At 36.5% G+C, this 22,652-nt stretch overlaps 1 protein-coding gene across 1 annotated transcript in view; it reads right to left on the reverse strand.

Moving 5' to 3' along the window:
- Positions 1-13,404: 13,404 nt before the first annotated feature.
- The window catches only part of TDRD3 (tudor domain containing 3), a 99,707-nt gene continuing 90,459 nt past the window's right edge, over positions 13,405-22,652 (reverse strand). Inside the window, exons 13-14 of the mRNA XM_065652874.1 lie at positions 17,774-17,910; positions 13,405-13,651 (exon numbers count right to left, since the gene is read on the reverse strand). Of these exons, the coding sequence (XP_065508946.1) occupies positions 17,791-17,910 (120 nt within the window). The 3' untranslated portion in view covers positions 13,405-13,651; positions 17,774-17,790. The remainder of the gene's footprint in view (positions 13,652-17,773; positions 17,911-22,652) is intronic.

The raw sequence follows: 22,652 nt of genomic DNA on the forward strand, positions 1-22,652 counted from the left end.
CTCACTTTAATATGATTCAGCTATCAAGGGCAAAGGGATTTTCCTCATTACATGCAGATTCAATGGCATTCATTATGCAGCATTAAAGTGCTCTGTAACAATGAATTTTAGGTCTGGATCCCTCAAAGGGATCCAGGATTACAATAACTTTTTCAGGCTATGAAATCTTCCGATGTAATAAGGAATGATTAAGCATTTAAAAATGGAGCTTTGCCGAAGCAGCTATCAAATAATGAAACCTTAACCATGTGAGGAAAATAATTCATGCAACCTGTAAAGTGCACTGCAGTTCACTTAACTCTGCCGTTCACTTAACTCTGCCATTTAAGGGGTGTTAATAGAAACAGGCAAGATTCCCTCCCAGTTCCTGGGAACCACACTTTTTGGCAGTAGGCAACGCATACATAGCTAAAAAGACTAAACATAGTGTCTATTTTTAATCATTCTAGTCGTTAATACATACTGACAAAGAATGGTTATTGAGAACTAGGATGAGAAACAATTTCTCAATTTCCCATGTATCTCAGAGGGGAAAAAAAAAGAGAAAGGAATTCTGTGTTTAGATTAAACACTTCCTACTCAAATATTTAAAAATAAACTGCCATAACGTGCTTCTCTCCTCTTATTAACAGCCATTTTGAATATTATTGTGTAAGTAAAAGATTAGAGATAAAATATTTCTGTATTTTATAAGTTTATTCAGTGAATCTGTCGGCATTCATAATCAGTGACACCTTTTAACTGTGTTTTGAGCACAGCACAAACAGAAAACTAATTTCAAATGTTTTATTACAGCATGCATTTTAAAAGTTACAAAGGCAAGGAGAAGCCACAAAAGGACAATGCAGTAAATTGGTTTGGTTTGGGTTTTTTTCAGAGGGGTTGTTTACTTGTTTTATCAAGTTATCTGCTTGTTAGTGCATCATAGAAATGTGAGCTTTGAGCTAATCTAGCTCAACATACAAATTTCATGAGCTTCGTGTAATTCAAGTTGACCTCTCTTAAGATGAGGATTACAAAAGCCACTAAGATTTCCTTTCAGAATGAAGTGCTAGACAAATAAAAACAACCAACCAAAACAACAACAAAAAAACCCCAAAACAACCAAAACACCCCCCAAAAAACCCACAAAAAGCCCCACAAACACAAAACCTCAACAAAAACAAACAAACAAACCAAAACAAACAAAAAACCAAAAAAACACCCACACCAGACCCACAAAACAAAACCACCAAACTAATTAGTGCTTATGTATATCCTGGACAGACCTAAATTTCTGCTACTTTTAACAGATTTAAGCCTGAAATTTGGAGCATGTGGATAAATCTTGTTCCCTAGAAAAGTATCATATAAACCACAGCAAATATCAGAATTACTAAAACAGAGGAACACAGAAGTCAGAATTCAGAACAAGGGTATCAAACCACACCAAAAATAATGTTAAAACTGATGCTAGAACCCAAACCATTATTATTTCTGAAAGCAACAGCTTTTATTCTCATGTAAGATGTGATGATTTCAACAATATATTTGCAGTTTTTAAATTTGTTTTGAGACAGATGCTTATTTGTAATTCACATTTTAGTATGTTTTTACATCAGACCATATAGACTTCCGATACAGTAATTTTCCTGCACTACAAAAAAAATTGTCTTCAGTATATTGACCTAGTGTTCTAGGTATTCAAAACTCTGTTCTGTTTATAGAGGTTTAAAACAATTTTCTAGTGCAAAAGTTAATCTTCAGTGCTAGTTAGAAGAAATGCAGTTCTGCAGAGTTTTAAAAAGAGCACTTAAACCCATTAATGCAAATCTGGATTCCTGTAAAATTAGAAAAATACAGAAGTGGGCAATGTACAGAAGTAGGGTAGCAAATCAAGAATATGCAGAGTACAGTGAGATGAATGACATTTCAAGTCTGGCTGCTCTATATTTACCATTAACTGCCATAATGAAAGCAGCAGCATTTTCTCTGTTTTCTTTCTCAATTAGAAAATTAGTGAAACGCTGCCAGCATCCACTCCTACTTGTTACCATGTTAGATCCTAATTGCAATGGAAAATCATAAGAATTACCAGGCAAAAGCCTTACTGATAACAATAGGCTCTGTTGACTACAGGATTATTTGCCTGTGTAGAAGAATTAAAAAAAAAAAAAAAAAAGTCAAACTAGGTTAGTACAATCCACACTATGAAACACAGCGTGGGTGGGACAAGACAGATAGAAAGATGGCAGCTGTTCTTAGACCGCTGTTACCACATAGCCAAAAATATGCGGGGTGAAGTATGGGCAGAATTTCGACTGGAAAAAGCTCCCACAGATTACTTTGTTTACACAGTAAGGAGGAAAACCGGAGAGATTATGATTTTCATTCTCAGTCTCTGTGTTGCCGAGTAGCACAGACCCTTGTTTTTCCATAGGGCAGAAGCAGCCACACCTGCCATGTAGGGCAGGTAGCTTCTCGCAGTTCCTGAAGCTGGTGAGCCAGCCCATGGCAAAACATCACCCAACAAGCTCTCAAGAGCAGGTCCTTATGGTGCTCATATGACAGATCACATGTACACACACACGAAGGCATGAATAAAAAAACCCAAAACATTCTGCTTTGGCTACACTGGTACACTCATAGTGTTCATACTACTGTAATCTGTTTCTATAAGGGAAAGGAAATGACCCTTTAAATTACCATAAATCTCTGCTATAGGAGGATTTCTACCAGTATAGTTAGCTCAGGAAGGAAAAAGTCTACCCTTACATTTTTGCCAAGAAAGGCTGGAGCAAAGGATCCTTGTGGTCGCTTCCAACCCGGTATTCTATGATCTAGTTATTACACAGAGAACACACTTCAGTATATTCTAGGCCCAGGATTACCTGTGCTAAGTTATCCATAATGAACTATGTTCTATAAGTTGGCCTCAAGTTGCACCAGGGAAGGTTCAGCTTGGATATCAGGAAAGAGTTGTCAGGCATTGGAACAGGCTGCCCAGGGAAGTGGTGGAGTCACCATCCCTGGAGGTGTTTAAAAGGCATTTAGACGAGGTTCTTAGGGACATGGTTTAGTGCTAGAGTTAGGTTAGGTTATGGTTGGAGTTGATGATCCTGAGGGTCCCTTCCAACCAAAATGATTCTATGACTCTATAAATATTTCTTCTTCGAAAAGGGAAGCGCTGCTAGCCTCCAAGTCATGAATTTCTCTAACAATGTAAATATTAAATGACAGGCCTTAGGTGAATGAACAATGATCTTAATCAACCACGCTCAATGAACCATAGCATTATAATTTGATCTTGTTCATTACTTATTACTTGGCATTAGATAAATTGGAAGTAATTTTTGAGTTTGCCAAGCACAGCTGAGGTCTCCCCTCCATGACTCCTTCAATTAATCACATATAGATGTTGACTTTTATACCATATTTTGGATTATCTATCTTACAGCATATCATAGCTCATAATAAATGAACTCACAGTATAAATCTCCATGCAAAGGAAAGTTTTAAATACGCTAGCAACTTTCATACTTGGTACATTTAAATAAGCAGTTGGAGGAACTGGACCAAAACAGGCTCAATAAACGTAGACTCTTAAAATCCAGTCTTGCATAAATCCTCACATGATGCCTTAATTCTGCAGTCCACAGGCAAATACAGAGGAAGAAACATACTTAAAGCGATGTGGTAATCTAATAGAAAATAGGATACTCTGATCTTTCAGATTACTGTGACCAGCACAGTCTATTCCAAGTTTTATGGGATAAACAGATATATGTTACAGCTCATGCTCCTAACTGCTAGCAATAAAACATACCCATTGAGAGCAAGTCCTGGAGGAAAATAACATTTATTTTTCATTAAATGGGCTCTCCAGGATATGCCTACCCTTGTGATTTGTACAGTACCAAGTTTCTCTGGAGGCAGTTTGGAGACCGTGCCAGGAGCTTCCTGTTCCTCAGGTCCTGCTGCTGGGAATAAACACATTAATCCAGCTTCTCTGTTGCCAAGTCAATGCTTGTCAGACTTTTTTAAACTTGCACCCAAGGCTAGCCCTGCTCCTGACACTGTCCAAGACACTGACTTCTGTTCCACATAGGAAACAAGTAGCTAGCATGGAGATTTTACTCTGACAGCATTAGACTATTTTGCTTCTGGGTCCTACCATATAACATAATGTATTGCTGTCAGCAGATGGCCTCCCTGCCCTACTTCAAAGCATTCCAAAAACCATATTTAAGATAAAAAAAGTTGCTTCATACTGATAGTATCAACAATGTAATAAGCAACCTCTCCTTCCTCAGGCTTAGTTACTACTGTCTGAATTTGCGTGTCATGTGTGCTCAACTCTTCGCCTGTTTTTATATTCAGGAGGAAGTTTTAACAACCAGTCATGTCAACACCTTGTCAAGAAACATCAGCAGGTCAACACAAAACTCCAGTATCTGTTAGCAGAGCATGGTTTTGTTCTGTTGAGCAACGGTCATCTGGCATACAAGGAGTATGAATCAAAATATTTTAGAAACATAATAGAGCAGATTCACAGTAGCAGCATTAGATCAGCCAGGCTTAGAGATTGTACAATATAAGACATTTTTTCTATCACAATTATATCCATATCTTTGCTTTCCTTAAATTATTTTTAAAATAGTCTACTTTTGGATCTTCCTAGTTTTTTTACAAGGACATGAGACATTCTATACAAATTGTAATTAGAACAATAAATATCCCATGGTATGCTGTAGTAACAGGTACTCCCTGCCATATAGCCTCATTGCAAATCTCTCCTACTGAGCAAACATTTCACTTGTTTTCTGAAGCACAAATCATTACTGTCTGATAAGCATCCTTCTGACCTAGCAGCAGCCTTCCCATAGGGAGATACATCAACATGAAGCCAGGTTCTTCACAGTGCATGGCAGGACAAAAGACAACAAGCACACATTGAAACAGGACAGGTTCAGACTGTATGTAAGGAAAGACTTTTTTCCCCTGTGATGACAGAGTCAAACGTTAGAGCAGGTTGCACAGAAAGGTTATGCATCTGCATCCCTGAACATTTTCAAGACCTAGCTGGATAAAGCCCTGAGCAATCTTATTTCATAGAATGTCCTGAGTTGGAAGGAACCCACAAGGATCATGGAGTCCAACTCCTGTCCCTGCACAGGACAACCCCACAGTTCTCACCATGTGTCTGAGGGCCTTGTCCAGTCTCTTCTTGAACAGTGTCAGGCTTGGGGCCGTGACACCTCCCTGGGGAGCCTGTTCCAGTGCTCCACCACCCTCTGGGGGAAGAACCTTTTCCTAATGTCCAACCTAAACCTCTCCTGCCATCATGTCATAGCTGACCCCTTTTTGAGTATGAGGTTGGCCCAGACACACAATTCCTGAGGTCCCTTCTAACAGCACTGTTCTGTAATACTATACATTCTTTTTCCCCGATCACTACAAGAAAAAGTACATGAAACTACAAGTTGAAAGAACTTATCAATTTGATCAAGGCATACGCAACTGAACAGAAATTACTGCGCATAACTAGAAGCATGAAGGACCATGTGAGTCATAGAACCTCCTGCGATAGCATGCTACCACACTGCAAACCCTTATTGAACAGGATTCGCAGAATGTTACTCTCCCATGCCCTCATTGCGCACAGTTTAGGAACTGCCCACAAATACCCCCAGGGTTACATTAGAGCTCTTTAAACTCAAGGTCAATGGTGACACAAGCACAAGTGTGTATAACTGAATAAGTTTAGGCTGTATTTAGAAGACTCTTAGCCTTCTGAGGAATTAAATTCTGGAACAATCTGGTAATAGAAGTAATTAAGAATAGCAGAGCAAAGTGCTTGCAAAAGCTAAGGAACTTTATCAAAGGCCTAAGTTAATCAATGTCTACAAAAAAATTAACAAAGCCCTCATATGCAGAGGACTCAGGAGATTCCTATTAGCTAAGCTGAAAAAATACTTGGATAAAAGTCTACAGCCTATATGATGAAAGTCAAACTTGCCTTAAAAACATGAGTTTAAAATGTAAAGTAGCACTGATAAGCAGTCTTTGATGAAAGGATCTGACACAACAGTACACAGCAGTATTACTCCTGCCCAGTTAATCCCAAACCAGAATATTTTGCCATGTTTTACAATAGATTTTTTGCCAGGAAAAAAACAACATACCAAAGCCAAAACAAATCTCCTTATTATTCTGCACTACACTGGCTTTGAATTGTAGGTGTTATGCTGCCTAGAGAAAAGTCACAAAAGTGACTAATGCAATGCTTAACAGTTTACAGATTGCAGGTCACAAATGACCCAACTGAATAGTGTGACAAACATTCAGGACACACATTTTCTTGAGAGATACATGGACCTTCCCATGGGCACTTATTGCCCAAATAGAACATAATTGTACATAACAAAGAAACAGTGTGACTCGTCATTCATTAATGGTTAATCTACAGTAAGAGGTACAAAAATGATCAATGTTTTGGTCAGATGAGGACATGAATTCAGTTATACAGACTGGCTGGTCTTCAGCATATGACCCACAATTCTCTCACGAGAGGCTAGATGGCCTGCTCTTGCTAGAAGAGTGGCCTCCATTAGTATCAAGGAAAACAACAATATCTGAAAGGAGGTTGTAGCATGGAGGGTGTTGGTCTCTTCTCCCAAGTAGCAAGTGACAGGATGAGAGGAAATGTCCTCAAGTTGTGCCAGGGAAGGTTCAGATTGGATTATTAGGAAAAAATTCTTCACAGAAAGGGCTGTGAAGCATTGGAACAGGCTGCCCAGGGAAGTGGTAGAGTCACCTTCCCTGGAGGTCTTTAAAAGGTGTTTAGACGAGGTTCTTAGGGAAATGGTTTAGTGCTAAACTTTATGGTTGGACTCGATGATCTTAAAGGTCTCTTCCAACCAAAATGATTCTATGATTCTATGATAATTTCTAACCACGAATTAAAAGAGAAAACAAATAATGTAGTGACTGAATACTTTTATTTGCCTTCTAGGCAAGAGCACCTCACCGACACCTAAGGTAAACAGTAGTTAAAGGCCTTCTTAACATCCACATAATCACATCATTGCAAAACAGAAAAGTCAAATAAATGGTGCCGATATGAATGATACATTCGAAGGATCTTAAATTTGAGATTCTTTCTGTAAATTCTGTGTATTCTACCCACAAGAGGCTGCATTTCAGGATGCTAAGTACTTTGTAGATGGCATACCTTATTTGGCAAAATTAAGTTACTATATCATCATTTAACCAGTTGTTTTTCCACCCATCTTGTGCAAGTATGCACAACTGCAGCTTGCAACATGTTAAAAATACAGCATTCATCCCTAACAACTACTTAACCAGTGTCCCAGTTCCTTCTGTATTTTCCAAGTACAGAGTACAGCCTCTCACATTAATTAGGAGGAACTCGTAAACTGAAGTCACTATCTTAACCTCTCTATCAGCTTTCATCTGAGACACCCAACTCTTGTCTGGATTCTTGCAAGGTGCTCTGAAGAAGCTGGAGCGCCAGAGGCAACTGAAGCCAAGTTCTTCATGGGGTATAGGGGCTGAATGAAGGGCTGGGGTAAGGTTGTTCTCAAATACAACTATTCTAGATCAGAAGTATTCAGATCTTCAATATTTTAGAAAAAAATGCCAGATTCCACAGCCACAGAGCACAAAGCTTCTTAGATGATGTGCATGGCACGTTTTCACATTTTAAAACTCTTACAACTTTGTTTCTTTCTGAAGATGGAATTTAAAACAAGAAGGTGATGCCTACTACGTCACATGTTCAGTGTTTTATGTACAGCTGTAAGAATTTATTCCTTATTTTTCCTTTTGAAAATGAGAATACAAAAGTTAAAGCAAACAAGTCAAATGGACTAACACAGGCTGAATTCTGCTGTCATTTCCATAGCTGTAGCACACTGAAACTTAGCTATAGCTTCTACTCCCAATTAACGTCAGCATGACACATCTGAACATTGCCATGTACAATGCTAAATCTCAAGTTTTGATATATACATTTTAATCCAACCAATTGGAGTAAAAACACACACTTATTACTTGGTCATCAAGACTACATGTTATTGGGAGCATTTGATCCTAATATATTCAAAGAGACTGATATGGCAAGAGCAGTGAAATGCCAGAGTAGATCATCTGTCTTATCCCATCAGTTAAACTGGGATGAAGTATTTTTTAATTAGCAAGGTGGGGTGGTGGTGGTGGGGGGAAATATAAAACTTTTACATTAAAAAAAAGCTCAATTTTGAAGAAAGCTATTTTACTCATTCAAATAGCACATGGAACACTGTATATGCTATTCTAGTCCCTCAGTACAAAAAACCCACACTGTTTCACTTGTGGCATGTCAAAATGATAGAGCGTCCCTTATTTATTCTGCTTTTTACTTTTATTATTGTTGTAAACCAACCAAGTTCCTTCGTTAAATAGCTACAGAAAAATAATCAACATAAAATAGATGGTTAATTAAGACTTGAATGTGTGCACCATCCTGTAAGATTACACTGGTTTAGCAGAGGCACAGCCATTTATCTAATGACTTAAAAAATGTACTTGAGCTAAGAATATTTTGACTGCAAAACAAATATGAACTATTATTTATGTTCTTTAACTTTTGTGGTTTAGATATGTATGGTATAAAATCAAAGCAAAGCATTCAAGATACCATGAAATACTAAGCTGCCTGATAATGACATGAATATCTTCTGCACAATACTTAACTCCGCATCCATTTTAACACAGACATAATCAAGTTGCCTGAAATATTACAAGGCACTGTAATATCATTGCAAACATTCTCTTTAGAAGCAGCTGCGGAATTTTTTTTAGACCATCTATAGTGCTCTGTTGCTATTCTACACCTAATCATTTGCTGTCCCACAGTTCCTATTTATTTGAATATATGTAAGATTTATTTTTAATATATACTAGATTCTGGTTTCAGTCATACCACTATAATTTCCAGAATATAATTACGTCCTTCAACAGTTCATGTGTCTGTATGGAAACTGACCTTTTACAGTTTCTCAATCTTGTGGGAAAATTAAGTAAAGAGAGAAATTACATCAATACTTTTAAAACTATTTGGAATCATTCTCAAAACCCCAAAACAAAATTGTAGTTTATAGCCAGAACAGGCCAACATAAGCAATTGATATGAAATTAATAGCAGAAAAAAAAAAGTAATTATGAGTCTCTACCATTGTTTTGAAGGATACCACTAACACACAAAGCTTTTCATAATTTGCCATTCTTGATGCTTATATTGTTTTCAAAAAAGTTATAAGATTTTACTGGAGTAAAAAGTAATGTGATGAGAGGACACTCAGACTGGGATTCTCCTTCAAGAAAGCATCTATAGACAATTGTTCCAAATGATACGTTCCTGCGTATGCACAAAAGCACTAGCTATTTCTCTGTATGAAGTCCCGTCTAACCATAATGCTAGAAAGGGACTGTTTACCCTATGCTGCCGGACTTTTTCAGCTATGTGGGTAACACTAGACCAACCTTCATCAGTCAGTTTGGCCGTCTGGGAGTTCTCTTGGAAATGTCTCTTCAGATTTACTTCAAGCTAAATCGTTATCTTCCATTAAGCTTTTACTCATTCTGTATCTAATACAAAGTGCATCTCATGGGTAACATTTGTCCTTCCTGTGATATCAACTTTTTGCCACCCAACGGAAATATGTGATGTTGTTAATACTGCCTTAGAAAGCCACATTCCCAACAAGTTTCATCTGCATAAGGCTCAAGTCATTACAGAGAGATTCTGCAGTGATAATTCCAGACATGTTTCTTGGAAGAGCAACTTTGCAAGTGATCCTCAAAATCCTTTGTGTAGGTGCTGCCAGAAACTTAATAAGTACCTGTTAGTGACAAAAGAAAAAGCTATATTAATATATATATTAAATACACATGAATATCTACCAGAAGATGTTAGTCCAAGGAAGAACTTTAAACGAAAACATGACTTCAGTCAGATTTTGTTACAAAACTCTAAAAACATGTAAGATAAAACTAGAACATTTCCACTGTTTCATAATGATTTAGTATCTCAACAATATAAAGGGGGAAAAAAACAGTAAAATAAAGTTTTATTCAATTTTATGCCAACTTGGCATATACCTTTTAGAATAATTTCAATCAGAAATTCTAACTTTTAAAAATTTCCTTTAGGTAAAAATGTTATATACAAGTCCATGGCAAGGAAAACATCTCATTTGAATTGCATTTCTAAAATTCAAGACAGAAATTCTCACAAGCTGTATCTATAACCCTAGTAAAGCAGGGCAGTGGACCACGGACCTACTGGTTCACAGGTCAAGAGGCACAGATTGGCTCATGTCCAGCTTGCAAAGGTGTCCTGGTTTTGTTTAAAACAAGACCAATTCTCTTTTAGTGAATTTTCTTTTCAGCTAAGTTCCTCTAAGTAACTGCATGTTTCTGAAATTGGCTGCATGTTTTTTGGACACTGTTTGCTTCAGAACTGATGACGGTAGGGAGGGTATGTAGAAAAGGCCCAGGCTTATCCTTATTGCTATGGCAGCCAAAGTTGCTGATAAATTTTGTACGTCCCATAAGTGAGAGGGTTGTACAAAACGGGTGACCAAAATTGACCACCTAGGTATTCCATTCCATCCACGTCATACACCCTGTAAAAGTGGGAGATCACAAGGGTCTTGCTCTCTTTGTCCATGGCCAGGATCTCAACAGGACCCTGCCTGTGATCCTAGGCCTGGTTCCAGTCTGTGCATCTCCAAATGCAGTTCCTGTCTGCTGCAGAGTCCAGCCCAGGACTTCTGGGTGCCTGCCCTGCAGCCACTGGAGTGACACCAGCTATACCAGGAAATTCAATATTGGTTTTGTATATTTTGCAGTATTTTCTCTCTTAGTATTAATAAAGTATTTTTAACTTTCTGACTTGTGTCAGACTGTCTGACTTTTCGTCCTAAGAGAGCGTCTGCCAGTTTATTGTTGTCCTGCAATAAACAGCGACAATAAACAGCAAAGTTTCTTTGTCACAGGTTTATCTTAGAAACAGCTAGTCAAGAACACTCCAAAAATCAGAATCAAGCTAGTAAATAAATAGTGTGGATGATCATGATCCAGTGCTCCTTATCAGCCTTTTTCATTTAAGTACACAGATGGAGCCCCACAAATATTCAGTTTACATTTGCTGTTGCTTTTGACAAAGTTAACTTTTATATCAGTTTTGAAGACCCACTTAGTCATGATAACTTTTTCTGAACATATAAGCTCAGTAAATGAACGTTGTTCTTGTGTATGTAAGCTTTACTACATTGTGACTTGTAGTTTTGATGGATTATGCAAAAAAAAAAATATATATATACATACCTAGTTTATCATCATGTTGTTTCCAGATATAGGAATCAAAGAGCATAAATATCTCAATTCTTGCTTTTCAGAACAGATTGATGGAAATAGTTTTTATCTACTCAGTCACTGGTTCTTCAGATCCTGAACAGACAGAGCTTTCCAAAGAACTTATTTCAGTCAAAACAAAACCAGAAAAGAATCATGGAACACACAAAGACAATACGTCTTTTCAAGGAGACTCTCCAGCTGTTTGCTAACTCTGGCTTTCCAGTTCCTCAGCACCAGTGAAAAGACTAGGATGTGGTCTTTACTGTTTTACAAACAAAACCAAAATTCTCAAACATATTTCATTTGCCTATAGACAGCTGCACATACATGTGATAATTTCAGAATGCCACAACCGCTACAGAGGAACACTGCATTCTATTTTTAGTCTTCAAATCTTCATAAGTAGGCTTTATTTTTTACCGTTCACTAAATAAGACTGCAGTTTTCTGAATTCTATGATTTGGCTCACAGCAAGAATGAAAGCTCAAAAACACACAGAAGTTATTTTAATTTCAGAAAAATGCTTTGGTACGCTGATTGTAGACTGTGCATTAAATGAAAGCCCTATGTCTAAAGAAAAATCAGAACTACTTTTCAAAACAATGCTACAGCTGCATAGCTTTATGAAGCTGAACACCTATCAATGGTCTTAGCAATAATTCTGGAAGTAAAGCATCCAACATCCAATGTATTAAGATCTACAATTTATTTATTTGCTGGTACAATTTAGCAGAACTGACCAGAATGACTCATAGTATTTGGAAAGTGGTTTCTAACTTAAATTTCACAGACCTCATAAAATTTGTTGTGTGCCAGTTGGTAGTGAAGAACTTCAACATTGCACAGCTCACGTTTTAAGCTTCCAAATTTCTTTGGACTTATTAGTGAGTTGCATTATAATTCTCAAGGAGCTGCGAAGGATCCATTAAGGCAGAAAAACATGTTCCTTGCTATTCTGAAAATATTTATGCGCTTGCTAAGATATCACTGCATTCGGACAGCATTATGTACTACAAATACATTCAATTACATCATCAATATAAAACTTATTTTCATCCAAATAAACAGATTCTGTCCAAACAGAGTTTTGTACGAGCACTCAAGAGAAACTCAGTAGAATTAATTGTACAATTTATACCATCAAAACATATCTTGGGTAAAATTCTGTCTTTAAAGAATTACCTCAAAACATATGTGCTATTTCAATCAGAAATAAATGATCAGAATAAAGCTTAGAAGGGATTTGCATGGTACATAGATCTTGAGTGCTTCTCAGCTGAAGAAATAGTGAAATTTCAACTATTTGTCATAATCACATAAGAGTCAAAGATACAGCTTAGAATTAAAAGTAGTTTGATACAAGATTCTTTCAAGTGCCAATGATAATTGAAAAATTCTAATATTACGAAGCAATAAAGCAGAGTTTCAAGCTACAAGAAAGTTAGAACCTACTATTCAACAGCTTGCACATTTGTGCATGTATACACATATTTATGTTTAAAATACTCATATGCACCTTTCGGTATTTTTTGTTTAAACTACTTTCCTGTACCTTCTAGAAATGTTTCTATTTCTGTAATATAAATATTTCTAAAAAGAAATTATTTACCTAAAATATTTATAAAACGACTATTGTAACTGATGATTTTTTTCCCCCCTTCGACCTTTTAGTCACAGATCATGAAAAACAGAACAAGCAAATCTGTAATTTGGCCTTCAGCAACTTTGGAAAATAAACACAGACAACACAGTCAAAACCTATTCAGAATTTCACTGTACATTAATTAGCTGAAAATTTTTAACATGTTTCACTAATGCTAGCCTGAAATCTAAATTAAAGGCCCAATCCTGTCTGCTTCTGAGAAAATGTTTTACTTTTACTTTACTAGAAACAATATTAGAACCAAAATCGATTCAAAATTAATAAAAATCATGATACATCAGTATTATGTTAACTAACAATGAAGGCTCAGTAAAAAGAATACAAGGCAAAGAATAGAATAGTGCACTGTGGTTTTATTGATGGCAGCAATGACAATTTGCCTCTTTCATATGTAAAAAGTATTCAGCTTCGTATAATTAAGAACTTTAAAAAAGTCTATTGTGGTGTCAGGTCTACATTCCTTCTGCTCATATGAGCTTTCTCTGTTCCATTCTGTTGCTTGGAAAAAGCCAGAATTTCTTCTAGAAAGAATATCTTCAGCAAGTTGGAGCTGCCAGTGAATTTTCTTCCACCCCGAGAAAGTTTCTAAATGAAAAAAAAAAAAAAAAAGAATAAAAACAACTCTCTGCTCCTTGTGCAACATACACTTTACTGTTATTTCATTTTCTTCCTCCAAAAGAGTAGATATCTGCTTTTCAGTACTTACAGAGATATAAGTCTTGAAAAGAATAAATCAGAAGGTTGCACTTACATTGCAATAGATATGATTGGTATAATACAAGGAAATAACACTTTCTGGCAGTAACTTCTCACAAAAATTTCTCCATTGGTAAGGACTTCAATAGAGATTTTATAGCAGGTTTGACATGGTGCAGATTAATTCTGCCACAGAGCAAAGGAATATCCAAGAAACAGATAATGACCAAGCACTCATAGGTTTACACTCACAGGTTTTTTCAAGCTCTCCCAAAAGCTTCAAAACATTCATTTCTGATTACTTTTTCCCCTTCTTTTTCATACTGTCATGACATGCTATACAGGAAGTGTAAGCTCAGGATGTATTTCTATTATTGTTAGATCCTAATTCTTATATCTTGATTCTCTAGGAGGAACACCTTATTTTACAGACCTGTTAAAGCTAGTTATTTGACTCATGCACCCTAAACAAGTTAGAGTGGGTTGAATGGCTCTCAACAGAATGCTCTGAAAAAACTCTGAATTAGTGTTCTCTACTTCACACTGCTGGATATTAATAAACGACCATTTCTAGGTCAACAGCAACCACAGTGAGGTACTGACTACCCCATACTTCTGTTACTTCGCCTTAACGTGACTACTTTATTGCTCTGTCTTCATAATAAACACCGACACTAGACTTCCTGCAAGGCTGCAGCAATTATTCCTAATGCTCGAAGCATGTAACAGAAGGATCACAGAATCATAGAATCATATAATGGTTTGGATTGGAAGGGACATTTAAAGATGATCTAGTCCAACAGCCCTGCAATATTAACATTCTTCAGAATTTACCAGTTTGTAATATAAAATAATCATCAACAAGGTCTCTTTACAGGAAAAAAAAGTTACTTTACATAATACAGAGATACTCCCTCTCAGGGAGTAAAGGTCCAAATCATCAATGATCAGGTGAAGAGATAAAGCATCCTTCAGTGGAAAGTTGTGGTAAAATTATCTCACTGTATTCTTTAAAACTTCCCCTGATAAAAGTCTGGGTAAACTGAAAGCAATTTAGAAAAGGACTATCTTTGATTTTCTGCCTACATTTAAAATCAGATAAGAACTGATTACATCCATCACTTATTTTTTGAAAAGCTTAATAGATCTTCTTTACTGGTTTCTCTTTAATTCCACTCATTAGGTCACAGGTAATGCATTTCAAAATGCAACCTAAGCATAAGATATGTGGTAGCACGAGATGTACTATGGGGAGCTATAAGCCAAACCTGAAAAATATTTCCACCACAGTATCACAATAAACACTTCCTCACTTCACTTTACCTACCAAACAAGGCAAATGAGGGCAGCTACACTGGGCTTTACATGCGTTTCAGAAAGCAAATCTAGCAGGTGAAAGCTACTCTGAACCACACAGTAAAAGCTTCTGGATACGGCACTACAATATTTTTACCTCAGAAAGAGGGGCAATAGTGTTCTTAAACTGAGGAAGAATTTCCACTTTTTGACACTATTCAGAGATGGCCACAAATGCCACACTCTTGAAAAGAAAGGAACACTATGTTTAGTTTTCCAAATGCTCCCTAGAACACAGTGGCGGAGGATAAAAATCGGAGTTACAAATTCTAGACAAAATAAAGGATTGTTTTGACTGGAACTAACACAGAAGCTAACTATGCCTAAGTAGCACCACTCAACCTCTATGTCGGAGACATCTTCTGCCTCTCTATTTTCTTTTTCTACCTGTGTGATCCTAGTATTTCAAGAATCTAAGATCGACATATTTAATTTCATACATTGCCAACTTCTTTTTGGTGTTAGCATCCAACAGCTGTTACATTATTTTATGTTGAGCTGAATACTGGAAATTTTCCAAACACAAACCTAAATCTGATAAAGCAGCTAATTAAAATAGCTAGATACAGCAAATCATTTTATTATAAAATACACAAATATTCTAGTTGACTACATTTTAGCCATCGCAGACAGTCTCCACGTAATTAACCTTCTAACAATTCAGTTAACAGCAGCCAAAGAAGATAGTATTGAATGTTTTGATCTGGAGAGAACGAATCTTCTTATCGAGGAGTGAATTGTATTTTCTCATAATGAATTGCTGTTTATAGTGATTATTATTTAAGGTATCTATAACTCCTAAAATATTTACTTACTATTTGAATTGTAGAAGGTAAAGTGCATAATATTCCAACAGAGATAGACTTACAAAAGTAGCCAAAATTTACCAGGTTTAAGTTGCCACTAACTGTACACTGCTCTGGGTTAATACGTTCAGTTTTGGATGACAAATTGGCACAACTTTTCTAACTTGAGCAGATGTTGAAGTAAACAGTCCTGGGCCAAAAGAGGACACAGGAAATACCGCATTTCATCAACACTGAGCACATTTCATTCGGCTGATCACACTGACACTCCTCTGAGCCAACTGAGCTGGTTTAGAACTCAGCTCGGTGCACGTGCCAGAATTATTCTGCATAAATTATCTCAGTACATGTTTATTGACAGCGACTGATGCACTTACTTAAAATAGAAAATCCAGTGATATGGGCAAAAATAGAATAATTATCACCTTGGCAAGAGTCAGGAATAAATTTTGGTCTTCTATTGCCAGTACTCCCCCAAATGAAAAAGCTATTTTAGCATATGACCAAAAAAAAAAACCACCGTATTATTGCATGTCAGAAATAGCTGCAGAGATCAGTAGCACCTATTAAGCCAATTGAAGATGAAGGACTGGAACAAGAGAAGGAACTAAAAAGAGCTCGGGAAAAATAAAAAAAATCAGATTCTAGACAAAGATATACTGTAGATGTACACAAAATAGCTCACTTTATTCAGGATAGATTTTTAATCAACATTTGGAAATTAAAGATTTAGAAGATCCACAAGTAAAATGAAAGCAGTGAAGTATACTTGATTTGTTCAGTACAAGAATTATAACTTTTATCTGGCTGGACATTTTAGAACGTACAAATCAGGTGTACTTTTTGAGTATGATATAGAATCCCTTAATTTCTGCTAATTAATAAAATGTAGGTGCAAGTATATCCTCAAGATATAGAGGATGGTAAATACTCTTAGGTCTTGGACCTCCCCATTCAATGGTGAACTCGCAGATTTTAGATTTCAGTGTGCAAATTCTCCTTTCCATGCTAAGAAGAACCTTAGAAAGAATATTTATCCAAATAAATACAATAAGTAGAATATGGGATTTTGGACAGGTGTAGACAGTATTAAGTTCAGCAGGGACCACAACCACTTATTTCAAAGAAGATGGTCCAATGTAAGTGAACGAAACTCACAGTTGTTATCAGAAGTATCAAGTAAAACATTGCTCAGACCACATGAGTCCTTACATAAAGTTAAAGCACTATTTGCCAAAGTGTTTTTATTGCCAAGCCTCTTCCCACAGGTATATTAAGGCCCTTCCTACAGCCACAAAAATCGAGAGAAACATGTATCTCTGACTTCTAACACAAATATACCAATATCCATAAAAAAATTTAGAACCAATATGCCAAACATTATCTTCCATGTAGGTGATCGCAACAAGTGGTTTCTAAACTAAAAAGACACAACCATAGAAGTTTCACTTAAATAACAAGGTGCTAACTTAATATCAATAATTCTCCATAGATGTGGCCATCACTGCTCTGTGCCTGCTCCATATAAACAGATTATCACTATTAAACAAAGTCAGTCATACGTGTACTGTTGCGTAATATTTTTTTTTAAAACGAGAAACAAGGTTTTTCTAGGAATTGCAAGTTGTCTATTTGCTAGTAAAATGGTGATTACAATAATTTTTTTGTTCAAAATATTCACGATCTGCAACCCAATTTTGAGGGTCCTAATACAGCCAAATACCGGTAAATTTCAAGGAAGTTCTTTCATGAACTTCACAAAGACTGAAGAACACTGAAGCACAGAACAATCCAGATAAACTTTTATTGAAATCTAAACCCATTAAAAATGTCAATATCATATATTTACCTTTTATTTCTTATTAATCAGTTTCTAGCTCTTGGGGGTTGATAAAATTGTTGAGTAGGCCGTGTGGACCGTCTTGGCTGACCATCCCCTCCTCTGCGGAATTCTAGAGTTTGTTCATATGTTTCTTCTTCCTCCTCCTGCAGGTAGACAGCATTGTTTTAAATGGAAGAGTAGGTAAATGCATTATACATGAGTAGGTATATGCATACATACATACACACCCCACATACACACACATACATGTATGAATGAATTCATGCACACATAGCAACTGCTGCCTCTGTGCTGATAACCACTTAATAAAATAAGGGAGATAATAGGAGTGAGTTTTTCAGACCTAGGAAAGCTAACAAAAATAAGACTGAGAATCTCAAAACTGAATTCCCCAGGGCAGAACTAGACGTTATTAAATATTTGCAGAAAAAAGCGTATGTATTAAAGCAAAATTATTTTCCAAGAGCCATACAGGCAAGAAACTCAAGAAGCAAAATTACCTGAATAACCTGCCTGAGTAAGAGAAATATTAGATTTTGGGAGTTTAGAAATGTGTGTGGAATGAAATAAAAGCATTAAGAAATGGAAATGCAAGAAACAGTATCTGGCAACATGCGTACTAGAAAAACAAATCTGAAACAGTAGATAAAATCTGTGATACAGTAGTAATGACAAAACTCTACAAGTATAGTGGACAGCAATTTAGTTATGAATCTTCTATGTGCAGCATTAATAAACATAACCTCTGAATAGTGAAAGGAGAGGCAATTACACATTTGCGATATTGCATTCACTCATAGGCATCTCAATAGCAGAAAGATATTGACAAATTAGATTAAATTCGGGGGGTGTGGGGGGGGAAGGTGTGGAAATCAAGAGACTAGAGAATAATTTACAAAGGAAGATTAAAATAGCCACATATTTACTTTGATCGAGCAATACTGAAAGGAAAAACATTATTCTGATGGAATATTTGTAGGTGGTATGCATTAAAGATAGAGAAGAATTTTAAGAGCACTAGAGTTGATAACAAAGAAATAGAAGAAAAAATTATAGGCTGAAAAAATAAATAAGTTTCTGAATATGATTGTCAAATGGTGTCTCAGGGAAACAGGTACAATTTTGTTTCTTTAGTATCCTAACACTACACTGTAGAAGACACCAGGTCCAGAGGGAACATGCTGTAAAAAAACAAAACCAAACAAAAAACCACTTTTGGGAAAAAGTACAGAGTAGGTACCTCCTAATTCCCTTTCATTCACAGCACAGGAACATACAGGAACAAAACCCAAGAACACTGAATGAGTCATTAAAACTTCGTCAACAATTCCAACACCCAGGAGCTGTTTTAGAGTGCAGCATGCATATAACAGAGAGTAAGCATGTCACAGTAGTAAAAATATTTCACTACACGAGGCAGAAAGGAAAAATCTACAGCCGAAGTTTCTTTCTGCTGTGAAAAGTCAGATCTTACTCAACAAACACCTCTTTCTGAATCAGACTGAATAACAATAAACACACATTTTAAAAATAAGTTACAGACAACCACATTCCTCATGGTAAGTCTCCTATTCACAGGGCACATCAGTGGTCATAGCTGTATTTCCAGAACAACAGCTTAAGCCCTAGTAGTGTGCAATAACTGTAGAAGAAAACAGATTTTCAACACAATTGAATACAGGTCAATTGATTTATGTATTTTAGTTGCAAACTAGCCACAGAATTCTGCCATAAAACTTACTTTTCTTTGTGTACCTTTTTTACTGCTTGCAACACTATCAATTCCCTCATATAAAGAGGTTCAGAGACACTGATAATAAGAAAGAAAAAAAAATAGAAAAGCAGATGTCTAACAAAAAAAAATCCACAGAGTTTCCAATACTGTTAGCCCTAATACAAACCTTCAACTTAGTATAGGATGTAACCTCCCATCACTGACAACACAAGCTGTACTATCATCAAAATGTTAAAAGGTAACCTAGATACCTGAAGTGGTCTAAATACCTTTAGTGCTTTCAGCACACTCCAAGAAACCTGAAGAGCTGAAAATAGTTTCATATTATGTGCCAAAAGATTAAAGAAAGATGCAATTGTAAGTTTTCTTAAAATTCTTTGCCAAAGCTTCAATCTAACACAAGAGAGCTCGCTGTTCAAGAATAAATTGGTGAACTTTCATGTGCTTGATATTTGGATTTCTCCAAAACTGGAAAACTAAATGGCATATATGCATGACTGAAAATTTTGCAATGCATACTGGTGTTTTCAAGAGACATGAATTACACAATTAGACATGAACCTTTTCTTTGTAACCTTGATAGTGCATTGCACCTCATCTGTAACAGACAGCCTCCTTCTGACGATAAGTATATCACAGTGAATTTCTAGAGCAGCAAATCTTCACCAAATCTCAAGGTTAATGTTGTTGATCCTTTTAATCCAGTAAAACCAAATTAAAACTAGACTGTGTCTTACACATTTCTATTTGGTGTAGTTACACATAAAAGGAAAAGTTTCAGATGCATGCATTCCAATTCGTGTTTTTATTACAATAGGCAAGAGTGAAACATGAAATCACATTCACTTTCTTGAGGCTCTGAATGCAAGTGAGCAATGCAGTAGATGATAAGAACAAATGAGGAACAGAACACTTTTCAACTGTTCCGTCATTCCTCTCTATGCCCAGTGACTCCCCACACAGAGTTCTTGATCATCTTGTTGAATTCTGCCATCTTCATGTCAAATGACATGTTGTCATTTGTTTCTTGGGTCTCACCTATTCACATTTGACCCTAATTGGATCTAACATTTGCCAAAATAAAGATATGGCTTGACAAATGGTTATTAAACATTGTTTCTTGTTTTACAAGTAATTGCATTTATTTTCTTCCACCAGTTCTTGATCACTAACCCTCAATTCAGCACAGCTGATCTTCCTTCCTTTTTGTAGGGCCATTTTATTTGATTTCAAGCTTAAAAAGATTTTTTCTGGGTTCATCTTTATCTTAATTTACTTTAAAATCTCTCCACTAAATGCTCAAAAACTGCCACTCCTCTTCTGGTACAGTATCCATCCTTTGCAAGCAAAATTTAGTAGCTCTGATCTTCATTTGCTTTTCCTGTTCTTCTAAAAACTTCAGCTGTCTATATTTATTTGGAGATATTCAAAACCTGCCTGGACGCCTTCCTGTGTAACCTCATCTAGGTGTTCCTGCTCTGGCAGGGGGATTGGACTAGATGATCTTTTGAGGTCCCTTCCAATCCCTAACATTCTGTGATTCCGTGATTTCTTCCATTACAACTCTGCAGTCAATTAGGTCACACATCTTGCCACCAGCTCTATTTTTCCACTCTTTCTTGCTGCTTGCTTTCAATTTATCAGTTGCTTGTGATTAATTCTAAATTATTCCATTTCCGACTCCCTTATCCATGTCAGATCCAGACTACATTTCATAAAGCAAAGGCAGTCACAAATCTCTCTTAAAGCATTTTCATTCTCCTTCTATTACTAGCAGAGGTTTCATATTAGTCCACTACTATTTTATTATCTCCATCCTTCAGCTTATCATTTATCTAATATTCCAGGATCCAGGACTGAGTTCCGTAGTACTTGCACAATGCGTACCTAGAGCTATGTACCCTGAGATTAAATGATACCACTAAGCACACATGCAAAAGATGGCAAAAACTGGCAGATCCATAGGAAAAAGCAAGGGAAGGTTTACAATGCAAAAGATGGAATGCACAAAGAAATGATTGCAGTAACAGGTGAGAACAATATGGGAGAGAAGATGGAGGATGTCACCATTCTTCAGGTACTTAAAACAAGAAGGCCAACAAGGAAGAATAAGTCACTGGGGATTTCAGCTTCTATTCAAAATTTTGCCATAAAATATCTGGTGTTACTTTTGATACTTCTGTTCCATAAGATGGACAAGAACTAAAAAAGTGTGAGACGGGAATACATGCACACTCAGTGGTTTTATTTTGCACCCACGTATTCTGGAAAGCTTGTACCGCCACCATACTTTACCAGCTGAGCTTAGTGAATCGGTAACTTCAGTCCAGCCAAGTGATTACCAGCATGCTCTTACATAAAAAAAATTAAACAGATTCTATAGCTGAAGAATAATGTTATAAATCCAGCATTTAAAATATTTTAATAACCGATTTACTCTTAAAATTAACAATATTAGAGCAGAGTAAATTTATATTTCATCAAAGTCTTTCTCATTGAGTTCCAATTGCAAGACTTCTTTCAATGCATTCAAAAGAAGTCTAAAAACTGGTTTTTGGTGGTTTTTTGTTTGTTTATTTTTTGTTGTTGTGTTTTGTTTTGTTTTTAATACAGTCCTTAAAGTGAATCCTTACTGTATAACTTCCGAGAACAATGAATTGGTGGCTGACAGTAAAGAGCAGGACAGAAGTTATGCATTACACAAGAGCTTTGCCAAATGTTCTGCTCGCATATATTTAGGATGCAGTTGCAAGGCACAGCCGAGCAGCTCCAACAGTTTGCCCCCTACTGTCTATTACTGCTTACGAACAGAAAATTCTGCTCTGTTCACTGGGCCCTTCTGCTGAGGCTTTTCAATTACTGCTCCCTGTGGGCTACCAAGGGATAAGCAGCAGAGCCTGTGTAAGGAGGCACGAAGGAGCAGCATGGGGCCAGGAACCACAGGATGAAGAAGAGACAGCGGCAAAGAAAGGAGAAGACATTTTCCATTTCAGGCGTGTCAAACCACTGCTCCAGTTTAAGCTGTAGTTTTAACTTTATCCACATACTCAAGGCATGGAAAACTTTTTGGACTCAGTACAAAGAAAGTGCATGCCTCCTTGCAAAATGAACTTTTCTTTCATGTGCATTTCAACTCCCATTTCCCAGTCC

The sequence above is a fragment of the Caloenas nicobarica genome, chromosome 1, assembly GCF_036013445.1.
Source record: "Caloenas nicobarica isolate bCalNic1 chromosome 1, bCalNic1.hap1, whole genome shotgun sequence".
NCBI lineage: Eukaryota > Metazoa > Chordata > Aves > Columbiformes > Columbidae > Caloenas > Caloenas nicobarica.